This window comes from Siphateles boraxobius, unplaced genomic scaffold, assembly GCF_051911475.1.
Source record: "Siphateles boraxobius isolate OS27281-9 unplaced genomic scaffold, OSU_SipBor_1 31, whole genome shotgun sequence".
NCBI classification, from domain to species: domain Eukaryota; kingdom Metazoa; phylum Chordata; class Actinopteri; order Cypriniformes; family Leuciscidae; genus Siphateles; species Siphateles boraxobius.
In genome coordinates, this window is record NW_027508931.1 from 1136454 (window position 1) to 1150956 (window position 14503).

The following is a 14503-nucleotide window of genomic DNA, read 5'->3' on the forward strand; positions in this document are numbered from 1 at the left end:
CTATTTCAATGCTGTTGTTTTAAATTTTATATTTATCAAAGAATCCTTCCACAAAATAAGCATCAAAATTGTTTTTGACATTGCTAAAGAGAACCATTATTAATATTTTAGCAACGAGTACTAAATTAGCGTATTAGAAAGATTTCTGAAGGATCATGTGAAAATTCAGCTTTGCAATCACAGAAATATACTGCATTTAAAAATAGTCAAATAGAAAACAGTCATTTTAAATAGCAAGAAATATATCAAATCTCCTGAGATACAAAGCATTCTTCAAACTATCCCATACAAACAATCATGACCTCCCTGTATTTGAATGCAGGCGTAAATGGACAAACGAAATACTCTTCTTCCTCTTCGTTCGTAGCAATCTTGTAGTTGCCTGTGCTTGTGCTTCGAGCCAGTGTGAAATCGACTAATTCCATTAGAAGTGATAAGGTCTGGGAAGTCTTTCTAAATCTCAGCCCTGATCCATTTTTAATGGGAAGAATAGCCTGTGAAAATGTCACCAGTCTCTTTCAGGTGACGAAGCGTGATAGAGGGTAATGACATGAAGAACATGGGAACTAACCCTGACCAGTTATCTGTGCTTAACTGGATTTCCTAAATCTTGTCATAACGGAGGTCACAAGTTCTATTTCCCCCCCGTATCTAGAAAATTCCCAACCAGCTTTGGGCTCTGGGAGAGTGACAGTGAGCCTGTAGCACCAGTGCCAAACTCCCACCCTTGGAACGCATGCAGTTAAATGTGGGATATCCTGCACAGTGCACATGATCTATAAATTACTTTCAGAATGCATATTGTGCCAACATTTGTCTTTTGATCTGAAAAGAAAAGATTATGATGCAAACAATCAAAAATAATTCCTAAAATATACAGTGGGAATTTGGGAGTGAATTTAATAGCACGGGAAGCGTAACAGTTTTACTTCAATTCAAACAATTAACCTTCTTGCAAAATTAAAGTAAATAAATAGTTTCAGCTAAATTGCCATAGTTTCTATATTGGCAAAATACCAATGCCATATAAAAGCAACCAATCTATCAATTAATGTTGTTTTTGTTTGATTGAGGTCCCACAATAATTCATTAGACTATGATATTACACTAGGCAAAAAGGTAGATTTAGTAAGGGATAATTAAAAGCGTTTATGCATAGGACTGTCCCGCATAGGCTACCATGCTCATTTGCCAGCATTGACAACTTAAAGCTGTTATCGTTTTTTTTTTTTTTTTTTTTGCCAGTTATGTCTCGTTAGATCTAGCATTCGGCCCACTTTGAATCAGACAGAATATTTGACAACATAATCATAATGTAAATCTCCACTCAAACTCTTGTGGCCAGTGGAACAGAGGGAGCGGGTCCAGTGTTTGATTGGTTTAACACCAAACTCCACCTCTCATTTACCTGACCAAATGTTTGAACTCTCAGTGAGGAACAGAGATTGAAACAGGGCCAAATATGGAGGAGCTGGCAAAAGAGAGCATCAGCTTTTTAGCAAAGCCTTCGCTGGACACGAACGGGCCGAAGTTGGGCTCTTTAGGAGCGGTTTTCATCTTGCTGAAGTCCGCGCTGGGTGCAGGGCTTCTCATCTTTCCCTGGGCGTTTGCGAAAGCTGGAGGAATTCACTCTGCTGTCACTGTGGAAATGGCAAGTAACTCTCTGTGAATGCTATAATGAAACAAGGATTGTTTGAATATTTTATGACTTTATGGCTTTTTAACCTGTTTTCATCACTGTGGCTTCAACCACATCGATTATGTGCACAATTAACAGAATTATCTTGGCAATGCATCCACTGGTCATTTGTTCAGTATTCTGTATGCACATTGTTGTTAATTCTATAATGCCTGAATGAAATATTTGCACTTAGGCCTATTGTAATTATGTGCATGATATTATATATTTCTATCTTACATAGATTTCTCTTGTGTTCCTGATCAGCGGACTGGTCATCCTGGGATATTCATCTTCAATCAGTGGACAAAACACATATCAGGCTGTGGTCAGAGTCGTGTGTGGTCCTGCCATAGGCAAACTCTGTGAGATCTGCTACGTCTTCAACCTTTTCATCATATCTGTGGCTTTTCTAGTCATAGTGGCTGACCAGCTTCAGAAATGTATGAAACACATTGATGAGACTTTGATCTTTTTGTTTTATTACTAATTGTTAATAGTGTCTTTATCCATTAGATCTTAACACTGATCAATCTCCATTCATTTCTCGCAGCATGTCTCTCTATGTATGAGTTAATCACAGGCTTGCCCGAATCAGAGATGCCGTACCACTGGTACACAGACCAGAGATTTGCCCTGTTTCTCCTGTGTCTCTTCTTCATTTTCCCTCTCTCTGTCCCGAAGGAGATCAGCATACAGAAGTATACTAGGTGAGGAACTATATTCGGTCCATTTCTTGCTCATTTCCTTGACCGTGTTGTTCAAAACAGTGTAGGGCCTAATTATTGTTATTTAAAATATGAACACTTTACGATTGTTTCATTGGTTAACATTAGTTAATGTATTATTTAACATGAACTAACCACAAACAATACATTTGTTACTGTATTTATTAACCTTTGTTAACGTTAGTTAATAAGCTGTTCATTGTTTGTTCATGTTATTTCGCAGAGCATTAGCTTATGTTAACAAATACAACATTTGATTTTAATAATGTATTAGTTAATGTTGAAATTAACAATAACAAAGACTATTAAATGCAGTAGAAGTATTCTTAGTTCATGTTAATTAAAGTAGTTAACTAATGAAACCTGATTGTAAAGTGTTACCACTAAACCTATTAAACATTGTTTTTTGGTATTTGAAATAAAGCTGAAATTAAATATTACATTTTTGTAATTTTTTTTATTACAGTTAGTTGCCAGGGCAATATTTCTATTTTCTATATTTAAAACTAATAAAATGACAAAACGCACATAACCAAATTACTAAAACTTAAACTAAAATTAAACTGGAAATTGATAATATAATAATAAAAGCTAATTCAAAATAGTATATAGTATATAAATAATACTAAAATGACACTAATTCAGAAAACACTGTTGCGATGACCAAAGCAGGTTTATTCAGGTTAAAAAGTCATTAAAGTTATTAAAACAATTGAATTAATGGTAATTCTAGTTATGCTGTGCTCAAGAATGTGTTTCATCGGCACTTCCTCACAAGACACAGTTAATATTAGGCTACACATTTATACACATTTTTAATACACATTTTTAAGTTGGTTATTTTCAAAAATTTGTGTGCAACAAGTCACAAATCTGTTCCTATTATTTATTAACAAATTTATTTTGGAAATGGTATGGAAATTGATTGGTCAAAACTGTGGAAACCCTATTAAGATTGAAGGAGTTGAACTTGTAAGTAAGTGAATGAAAAGACTGTGATTGTGCTTTAATTAGTTTTATAAAGCATTGTTATTGCTTCTGCTTTTCATTTATGGTCAATTGCCGTGACAGTGCAGAGCATTTTGAATAGCTTTAAAATGACTCTGACTAATAAGCAAAGTTTTTTCATCACACATCATCAAGATAATTTGTTTAATGTCAACTCGTCCTTGATATTTGTTTTCGTTTAGTGTTCTAGGAACTTTCGCTGCTACATATCTCACTGTAGCCATTACTGTGAAATACCACAGGAGGCCCGTCCATGAGATCAATCTGTCTCCTCTTTACAGCAGTGGTGGGTGAGTGGAGAGTGACCATGCTTTCAAATTTAGTGGCAAGCTATATAAAGGATCTATACCTCCTCATCATAATCATCTTTTCCTCCTGAAGTGCGTGAATCTTACTGTCATGCTTACTGAGCTCTGAGAGCAAGGAAATGGTTCATTTAGCCAGTGTTCAGGGTAAAGCATTACAAGTAATGCGAGTTACTTAATCAGATTACTCAAGGAACTAAAGTAGCGCATTACTTACAACAACATATCGAAGTTACTTCTTCAAGCAAGTAATGCAGGTTACTTTATTTCCCGTGTATTGACGGACCTATGTTGAAAGAAATTATGAGTGAGAGGCAAAGGCGTGTGCGCTGTTTGAACATGATAGAATAAAGTAGTTCTAGAATAAATGTTAGCATGCATTTACTCATCTCACTTGCACAAAAACGGATTCAGAATCCCTTAAAATGAACAAAAACATTGAAATGCAAACTCAGAATTTTATTAAAAAAAACCCACAATAATTAAATGTAAAATCACACAAATATACCTTATATATTTAATCACACTTTATTGACTCTTTCCCTGCCAGCAAAAAGAAAAGCCAGCGTTTTTAAAAAAAGAAGTTGCCAGCCATGCACGGTATTGTTTTTGACCATTTTCGCAAAAATGACATGCCCCCTGAATATTTTGTTGCATAAAAATTTGAACGGACAATATATCAAAAGAATGAACAGAGCCTCTGCTTTTAAACAACAACAACAAAAAAGTTTTATTCTAACATTATTATTTTTTTTTATCAACAATGTGGGTGTTTCATAAAAAAAGCTAAATCTTTAACAAAACGTTGAGAAAATCATGTTTAAAAAAAAAAAGAATACAAAGTGCATAAGCAATGCTTTTATTGCTTGTTTCTTCTCCTTTTTTGTCTGTGTTTTGATCTGGAGATTCTCTACTCTTTCAGTAGATGTGTAATAGCACCACCCACGGTATAACAGTGAAAACACAGCAGGCCGAAAAATTTAGTCCATGGCGAGTAAACGTTGTCATAAATAATAGAAAATTTTCTCTATGGCGAGTAAACTTTGTCATAAATGATGTAGAATTTCATCAATGCCGGGGAAAGAATGAACCAATGTTCTTGCTGCTAACCTTCGATGATCCAATTCAACCATAGTAATTAGCAAAAATGTCTTTAGATAAACATGACGTGTGTTTCATTTTTGTTTTGTTTTTCTTGAAGTAAGAGTGTTGAAATTTCGGTCCCACTTTATATTAAGTGGCTTTAAGTACTATGTACTTACATTGAAATTAATAATTCGATACAATGGATTTATTGTGTACATACATGTTTTTACATTGTACTTATATTTTGAAAATACCTGCATGAAATTACAGGTGTAGTTAATTTATGTAATTACATTTGTAATTACACTGTTGACCCTTTCCTTACACCTTAACCGACCCTTAAACCAACCCATACCACCACACCTGACCCTAACCTTACCAGTATCACACATCAATAGCAGCAAAAGTGTTTTACAATACAACCTGAACCTGAACCTATTTTTCGATATAAGTACATAGTACTTATAGCCACTTAGTATAAAGCGGGACCAAAATTTCTTCTCCTGCATCCTCTGTGTTCCAAAAAGTAACTAAGTAACGTAATTAGTTACTTTTTTAGGCAGTAACACAACGCAATATTGTAAAGCATTACATTTAAAATAAACTTTCCCCAACACTGCATTTAGCTGAAAGCAAAAGGTTTCAGAAATGATATGTGTAAAACCCCCTGTTTAACTCTCATTGTTGTTATTATTGTTTAGAGTAAGCTCATGGGCTTCGATGTTCAGTGTCATCCCAACTATATGCTTTGGCTTTCAGGTGAGTTTTCTTGCTTTTATCCAACATACTAACATTTGCCTCTTGGAGAAAAAGAGAAATTATTTCACTGAATATCATCACTAGTCCACAAATGAGGGGAATTCAAGTTGTTTTTGCTCTCACTTTAATATTTAAGGTCAGGTCAGATGCAAAGTGTGAAAAATGGTGCATCTTTGAGGTGTTTTATTTGTCAACGCTGGGGGATTGTCAAAAATGTAATAAAAGTCCACCGGCATAGTTGAATAGCGCAGAACTACTCTGTGTCGCTGCCTGGGGCTGATTGATTACGAGGCGGGAATGGAGAGAAGAGGGAAATGGAGATATGAAAAGAGCTGTGCGGCAGGGGAATCCGTGAGGAATGAGCTAGTGCAGAAAGTTAGTTAATACAGGAAAACCTTTTGTTTGGTGTAGACAGTGTACTGGAGATCTGATGTTTGCAGTCAGTTGTGCTTGTGCTGATTTTAGTGCCACGAGGCCTGCATCGCTGTTTACAGTAGTATGGAGAACAGGAAGTTGTCCCACTGGGCCTTCATCTCTGTGGTGTCCATGTTGATCTGCCTCCTCATCTACTCTCTCACTGGTCAGTGATTACCGCTCAATTACCACAACTCTATGCACTTCATATGCAAGCATGCTTCACGTACATAATGAACTTTTTTCCCATCAGCAAAAATGGTGGTGAACGTTGAATTAGCTTTTTCTTTCTTTCCAGATATATATAATAAATGTCATTAAATAACTTTATATCCTGACAGATGCTATTGCTGTTTTTTTATACACACTACCATTTAAAAGTTTGAGTGAACTCAGTTAGATATATTTTTTTAAGACATTAATGCTTTTATTCAGTAAGGATGCATTAAAGTGATCAAAAGTGACAGTAAAGGCATTTGTTTTATACATTTCTAATTAAAATTTCAAATAAATGCTGTTCTTTTGAACTTTCTATTCGTTAGAGAATTCTGAAAAATGTATCACAGTTTCCACAAACATATTAAGCAGGACAACTGTTTATAATATTGATAGTAATAAGAAATGTTTATCGAGCAGTAAATCAGCATATTAGAATGATTTCTGAAGGATCATGTGACACTGAAGACTGGAGTAATGATGCTGAAAATCACAGGAATAAATTACATTTTAAAACAGAGTAAATAAGAAATCAGTTATTTTACATTTCTATTAAGTTTTTACTGTATTCTGTGATTAAACAAATACAGACTTGATGAGCAGAAAAGACTTCTTTCAAAAACAAAAAAAAAAATCTTACAAGGTTCAAGGATGAATTGATTGAACCCAGGGTTTATATATATACTGTATTTATGTCAGTCCTCTTGGCTCATACCATATCACATTTTTAATCAGGAAGAGTGTAATGGTTGATTAGGCATTTAGTTTATAATGAGTATATTGTTTAACAGGTGACTATTTTGTAGGAGTCTTTGGGTACCTGACGTTTGGGAAGAACGTTGCTCCTGATATTCTGATGTCGTACAGTGGGGGTGATGTGACCATGATCATTGCCAGGCTGCTGTTTGGAATCTCAATCATCACAATCTACCCCATCATTGTCTTACTTGGAAGGTATGCGATAAACTGTATCTTATGGTTATTAGGAGAATAGTTACATTATTATAGAGGAACTGACCAGTGTATGCTTGTAGATCTGTGATCCAGGATCCACTGCTGCGGCAGCGACACAAACACACCGCGGTGACAGAGTCTTACGAGAGCCGTACACGTGTTGCCTTGACCACAGCCTGGGTCACAGTCACTCTTCTCATAGCAGTGTTCATTCCTGACATCAGCAAAGTGATCAGTGTTGTCGGAGGAGTCAGTGCTTTCTTCATCTTTGTATTTCCAGGTAATTGTACTTGTTTGATTGATGCATGTCTTGATGTCTCAGAATTCATTAACTGAAAAATTAATATTGACATATACAGTATAAAGAGAAAAGATATTCCTCATGATATGAACCATTTTATGCTTGATTCTCACAACACTTTGTCTGAGCAATAAATATAATGCTAATATTTTAATTTTAGCTTTTCGTGTTAGCATGATGTGTATTCATATTTTTTATATTCATGTGCAAACATTTTTATTGAAGGACTTTGCCTAATATTTGTGGTGCAGTCAGAGTCAATTTCTCCTACAATGAGGTGAGAGAAGTGTAGTTCTTTAGGATCATGTATGGGATGGATCATTAACGGAATCCACACTCATTTTATTACATGTACAATAACAGTGTTTTTATGCCTTGTTTATCCCCAGATATCTTTTGATCGCATGGGGAATGATCACACTTTTCTGTGGCATCTATATCTTTGGGCAGAGCACTTCAATTGCGATTATGCAACTCCTCAGTGAAATTTAATTTTTTGACCGTTTCTGTTCAACACAAGGACTGTTAACAGTATGGTCTTTCAGAATTTTTGACACCGCTCCAATATTTCAAGTGTGGAGTAATTGCTTGTAATGGAGATTGGTGTACAAATGTAATAATAATCCAACTAGAAATGAAATACCTCAGACAAAATAACTGTCATGTAAATCTGAATTATTTGTGGTGTCTTTTTTTCAATGTTCTTCAATTTTGATGTCCATTGTCATGTCAGCATAAATGTGAGCTAAATTATACTTAAAGAATAAAGGCCTTATGTGCCAGAGAAACAAGCGCACAGCCATCTTTAGAATATTGTGTTTGAACTTCCGTTTTTGCGGCATCGCTGTCAAAGAGTAATTAGCTGGTGAAGTGGATTTACCAAGATTTACCTTTTTATAAGTGACAATGTAAGAATGTTTATTCATCTTGTTTCATTTCAACAACCAATGACTTTAAAAATAATGACTCTTATTGAAAATGAATGAAGCTGAAAAATGCAATGACAGATCCTTTTTCAGTACTTTATTGAATAGCAGCACTCTACATAATCTAGAATTTTAACAAATTTAAGACGAATATAATACTTTGCATCCCTGCAATAAATCTCTACACTCACTTATAAGAGAGAAAGCCAGTATACGGAAACATACATGGGTATAAGAAGTAGTATTTCATCAAACAATGCCATTAAAAGTGACTGCTCATATAGTTTTATTCATTTAATATAGTTTTGTTTCTTTTTGTTCCGTTACTGGAGTAATATAAAAGAAAATAAGAAATGCACAAAATCCATTTAAAGTAGCATAGCTAAATTCTACGGCAAATAATTTACTGGACATTCATTTGTAACATGCACTCACTGTGGGGGATAAACAAACCAAACAGAAGGCAGGATTGGTGGGAAAGGAACGCTGCAGTTTGGGCCGTGTTGGTTTCGCCTGGTGTTGAGTTGTTTACATTTTGAGCCAACCAGAAATTCACACAAATACAACAGTCTTACTGGTCAACAACATCAATTTTGAAAAATTATCTATTGAATTTTGGCTTGTCCTGAGAAATGAAATGATTTGATGCCATATGTTTAATTGTTTAGGAGCAATAAACTGATGGAATATTAAGTCAGTGCCACTCTTTTCTAGATCTATATATTATCGGTTAACAATGGTCGACATAAAATTTTCAAGATAATTCTGTTATTACTCAGGATATTCTCTACACTCTATCAGCAAATCTCATTTACATAAGCATTTCATCTATAGTTCAGGTACACTGTGCTTTTGGAGCAGATGTTTATTTGGTGTGTTGTAAATGTGGGCCCTTTGACTGGCAGTATGTGTCATGCTCACGGTTTGACAAAAATACCAGTCTCTCTATATCAGTGGTCCTGGGGACCCACAACTCTGCACATTTAGTTTGTCTCTCTTATCTGACACGCTCAATTGGAGCTCTCTCCCTAAAAATCTGATGATCTGAATCAGGTGTGTTAATTAAGAGACATACAAAATGTGCAGAGTCGTGGATCCAGGTTAGAAAACCAATGCTCTACATGGCTCATGAAGATACAGTTCAAAGTATTTATAACACCAACCTATAACTAGTATCAAATGACCTTTACAGAAATGCTATTGTCCATGGACAGCTGTAGAAATACTTTGCCGCACAGTTTTTGTCTTCTCAGAAGTTGTACCAAAGGGAACTGTTTGCAAAGCAGCGAATGCATGTTTAAATTGGGATGACATATTAATCAGCCTCTTTTAGTTAGAAGAGACTGTTTATGCAAGTTGATATTTCAAATGCAAATGCGAATCGACCAGGTGAGGTTCCCAAACGCTTTGGGGAGTTTTAATGTTGTCTCTGTACGTTGCAATGGAGGTGAAGAGGGAACTGGTACTGTGTCCGGCGTTCTCTGCAGCCGACACTACTTTTGGCTCAATATCAAATGGATACTGTGTAAACAAGTAATTATAAAAGAGAAGGAGATAGAGTGGGGAGAGAGCTGAAATGGGGGTAGTTAAGATAGCAGGGACTGTGACAGGGATAGAGAGGGGGAAGTGGAGGAGAAGAGAAGGGTTTCAGGCATAAGGCGGGCAGACCCGCAGACTGGCTCGCTTCTCAGTCTTTGTTCAGGCTGCACCAGGCGGCTAGAAAGAGAGAGATAGCGTCAGTGTCATTATCAAACAGATAAGCAACAGTAAATATTTAATGCCGCAACTGCACGTCTTTTTGTTTAAGCTGCACAGAACAGCTCATTATGCTGGTTGATTTTCCAAACTGGTATTTCTTATTATAATATTTTAAAGTATTGTCATAATTTTAAACACTGGTTTGTAGTTCAAGTAGTTTTACCATTTACTGGACTTTGTTATTCTACTAGTTATTTACCTATGGCGGATAATGAATCGCCATGATTCATGATTTAAAATTTGTCAACCAGCATACATATACAAGCTTATCGTTTTTTGCTGCAGTTCTGCTAAACGGTACACATGGTAGGGGATGGCTGTTGAAATCACATCACATTCAAAGAGAAATCAGACAAAAGTTTTCTATTATTTCATGGATTGGAATGTCTGATGGGAGAATTTTGACTTTGCAGCAGCTTTCTTTCGAAATTACTTCTCTTAGGGTGTGTTTACACTTGTAGTTTGGTTTGTTTGGTATGGACTCAAAAAAGTAGTCCTGGTCTGCTTAGCGTTCACTACATATGATGGTATTTTGACCAGCTGAGAACTCATGAAGGGCTTATCAAATGTGTAAAGGAGCCAAAACAGCGGCAGGAATCCCTCCGTCACACTCAAACGAAGATCTGTGTCGAGATGCGGTTCTGATGCCTGTGCCAAACTGTGATGGGCAACATCGCGACTGTGAGGAGATAAAACAGGAATGCTTGAGCATTCTGTCCTTCTAAGACTTGCATCTTGTGACATCATGTCCTATTTTTGGTTCGTTTACATGTCTTTTGTCCATGTTGCGGTCATATTTCATTCGAACCACACCAGAGTTTGCACTAACAGAGCAATCGCACCAGGGTTCATTTTAATCAAATTAAACATGCCAAAGTGTGAACACACCCTAAATGCAGAGACTATCAGAGGATGTAATCCTGCAGGGCGCATAATGGCTGTGAAATGTACAGACATCTCCCCCCTCCCGACTACAGAAGACAATAAAAGTAGCATCAAAGGCTGCTTTGGCACCATAGCCCATAACAGCCTCTATGACAGGCAGCAGTGAAACGCACCAGGCACAGCAACAGAGGACACAGCCTCGGGCTGGCATAGAGTATCCACTTTCACATGCTGGAAGGCCTTGCAAGCTGCAGTCTGAAGGTGCCTGAGAGAGAAGCAGAGACCATTACATGGATTCTGAATGTAACTTCCAAAAAAACAAACGGTATCTTTGAAAGTTATGTCTGATATGTAAATAATAATGCTCAGTTAGCCTATTAATTGAAAAACAAGTGTTTGCAAAGCATTGTCACATTTTGGCAAGATTCCTCAGACAAAAAAAGGTCCACTGTCTATAGTGTAGTGATGTATGAAGCTCAAACAGAAGTCACTTTCAGCTTTCTGTTGGTCAGGGCAGCAGTTTCGAGGGAAACGCAAGCAAAATCTGTGTGGGAACTTTTCGCTCTCACGTAAAACTCCCAATCACATGGATTCCGATCAAAATGACTGGATGATCAGCCACAAAATTTCAAAGAGCAAAGGCAAAATACAGCACCTTAAATTAGGTCAGTTTAAATGAGTTTATTTGCTTTAAAATGAAAATTCTGTCATTATCTATCCACCCTCCTATCACAGCAACACAAATGGAGTTATCATCAAATTGTGAAAGCTGCTCTTTTCCATACAAGTTAAGTTCAGCTGCAACCAAAAGACGAAAAAAAAAGCCAATATATTAATTTAAATTTAAATCTTTAAATCTAGTTCCCTTTTAGGGGGTGCAACGGATCACAAAAACTCACATTTCAGATCATATTACGATTTCTGAGTCACGGATCGGATCATTTTTCAGTTCAAAAGAAGTATGTGTGTGTGACTAAGATACAAATTAAATAGTGCTTCCAGTTTTTTAGGTCTAACAGTATTCATGTAGAAAATGAATTTTCAATTGTAAAATAAGACTGCATAGTCTTTACTGTATAAAATATATCATATTATTTTTGTCTTTTGTTGTTATTTAAACATTAATGACACAGACAGCAGCAGGTATATTAGGCTGCTGTCACTTTAAGCCTGAATGCACAGCTTCAATATAATGATACGCATCTGTTTTCTTTCTCAATTGTTTGCGTTCATTTAAGACATAACCAACTATGAATACGAGGATACTCGCCATACAGGTTTTTTTTGACAATTTTGTGAGTATGTGTCTGTTCAAGCGCAAGAAAATATTAAAGAGATTTTGGGACTCAGAGCATGAGTCCCAAATTCTCTCTTTGTGTTTTCTTGTGCTTGAATGGTTTAAAATGGCTTGAATGTGACTTAAATGACTTAAAAACATGTGCATGTTCTCTCTATGATGGTTAATCTTTTCAATTAATTCATGAATCACATGCATTCCAAACCGTGGGACCGGATCAACTACGATCCGTCGCACCCCTAGTCCCCATACATGCTAATGGAAACCATATCAATAGACTAATGCATTTGACACTTAACTTCTACGTAAAAGCTTTTTTTTCCCTCATGTCTTGTCTTGTGATGATTCAGGTGCTCACGACAATCGAGATGAGCAGAGTTAAGTGCGAAAATCCCAGTAAACACAACAAACACAAAGTCACACACAGGAGAAAAGGTGTTTTACCTCCTCCACTCCTCCTCTCCGTCCCAGAACTCGTACACCACAAAGGAAAGGCCGTCAGGCAGCCGCACAGCCGTCACACTGGAGAGAGGTGAACAGAAGAACAATGAAAAAACACTACACACTCACAATCTCACGTTTCACAAACACAGATTCAGCAAGCTGATGGAAAACAATGTTAAACCTTGTAGAAACAAACAGTGAGAATAAAGAAAACCAGGATAATGTTTTCAAAGAGAGGCCAATTAACCTGCCATATAGAAACCGTAAACAGAAGCATAATTATTCATTGTACTGTATGACCCGACACTTGATGGCAGTAACTCCTCAGATATTTCTGCTCGGCTACATCTGCAGCCCTTTAGGCAACAAAACAGCAATGATTAGCATTAGCTCAATAAATCAACAGAAGTCTAAACATTAGCAGGTTCTGACAACCCCCACAGACTCCTCAAACTCTTACCAAACTGCAGCAAGTAGCTTTTTCAACGCTTTCTGGATGGGGAAAGATTCAAGTTGTACTTAATCTTGTATCTCCCACATGTTAGAGAACCTGTCAGGTGACGTCTCCAGCAGACATATAAAGTCAACGCAAATATAAAAACGAATTCTAATTCAAAATAGTATAGTGTATCAATGATATAATGGTATATCAATGTTATTAAAATAACACTGCTGTGTAGCGATGCAAGAAGAAAGAGAAAGTCTTTTGAGAGGACATTACATTTAGATTAAAGATTATGAAGACATGACTCTTTCTTGCTCCAATGAATCCCTCAAAAACGACGCATTAAGAAAGTAAATAGGTTAAATTTTGATGTTATGTTGACTTTAATAACTGTACAGAATTATTATTGTTGCCAAACAGCGAAGAAAAGTATCTGAACAAGTCGGTCAGTGAGTTATAAGTTAATTTGAATAAAATGGGCTGTAGTAGAAATGAAAGAGTATTTCAATCACTGTTTCACAAACAGAACATGAGAGGAGGAAAGTTGAAAGAAATAAGGGCGGCTACAGAGATGACAGTTCAGCAGAGAAGCTTGCAGATGTTCTCACTGATCAATTATTCACTAGTCTGATGTGAATCATGACGGCAGTAAATGCTGCCACACAAAACCCTCTCTCAGAGAACAGACTCAGGGAGCTTCCATGAAAAACATTATAAAGGACATCTTTTACTCACTGCTATTACATCATTATTTTATACTGTGGGGCTGAAAAATGCTCTCAGTCATGGCCTGACCAAAAATTTGAAAATGAAGCAAATACTGTTCAAATGTTTAGGGGTTATTAAGATTTGTTTTGATGTTTTTCAAAAAAGTCTCTTATGCTCACCAAGGCTGCATTTATTTGATCACAAATACAGTAAAAACAGTAATATTGTGAAACATTATTACAATTTGATAACTGTTTTCTATTTTCAATTATGTTAAAATTGTATTTGTGATGGCAAAGCCGATTTGGTGCTCAATTAATTTCGTATTATTATCAGTTGTGCTACTTTTTTTTTGGGTGGAAACCATGATTTTTTTTTCAGTTCAAAAGCATTTATTTAAAAAACAATTTCTTTGTACCAATGTAAAGAATTTACTGTCACTTTAAATCAATGTAATGCATCCTTGCCTAATCATTTAACTATTAATTAAAAAAAATCTTACTGATCCCAATCTTTTGAACAGTAGGTTATCCAGGTTTACCCAGATGACAAAACTGGGTAACTTAGTGATTTTAAAGTAGTTCAGGACGA

General features: G+C 36.1%; 2 protein-coding genes across 6 annotated transcripts in view; one reads left to right on the top strand and one right to left on the bottom strand.

The window, feature by feature from the left end:
* The first annotated feature begins 1369 nt into the window (after window positions 1–1369).
* Window positions 1370–8347, top strand: slc38a8a (solute carrier family 38 member 8a). 3 transcript variants are annotated; one of them, XM_077248840.1, is made up of 10 exons: window positions 1370–1651; window positions 1923–2121; window positions 2232–2388; window positions 3597–3700; window positions 5506–5564; window positions 6030–6144; window positions 6986–7148; window positions 7229–7428; window positions 7675–7726; window positions 7839–8346. In XM_077248840.1, the coding sequence occupies exons 1-10, from the start codon at window positions 1463–1465 to the stop codon at window positions 7939–7941; spliced, it is 1341 nt and encodes a 446-aa protein (XP_077104955.1). In that variant the 5' UTR covers window positions 1370–1462; the 3' UTR covers window positions 7942–8346. The 3 variants fall into 3 exon arrangements, with proteins under 3 accessions (XP_077104955.1, XP_077104956.1, XP_077104958.1); XM_077248841.1 differs by having other exon boundaries at window positions 7001–7148; window positions 7839–8345; XM_077248843.1 differs by lacking the exon at window positions 7675–7726 and having other exon boundaries at window positions 7839–8347.
* Window positions 8348–8457: 110 nt separating this feature from the next.
* The window catches only part of necab2 (N-terminal EF-hand calcium binding protein 2), a 95356-nt gene continuing 89310 nt past the window's right edge, over window positions 8458–14503 (bottom strand). For 2 of the 3 annotated variants that reach the window (XM_077248850.1, XM_077248851.1), the window contains 3 exons: window positions 12760–12837; window positions 11192–11283; window positions 8458–10091 (listed from right to left, as the gene is read on the bottom strand). In XM_077248850.1, the coding sequence (XP_077104965.1) occupies window positions 10063–10091; window positions 11192–11283; window positions 12760–12837 (199 nt within the window). In that variant the 3' untranslated portion in view covers window positions 8458–10062. The remainder of the gene's footprint in view (window positions 10092–11191; window positions 11284–12759; window positions 12838–14503) is intronic. The other variant, XR_013212195.1, reaches the window with a different exon arrangement.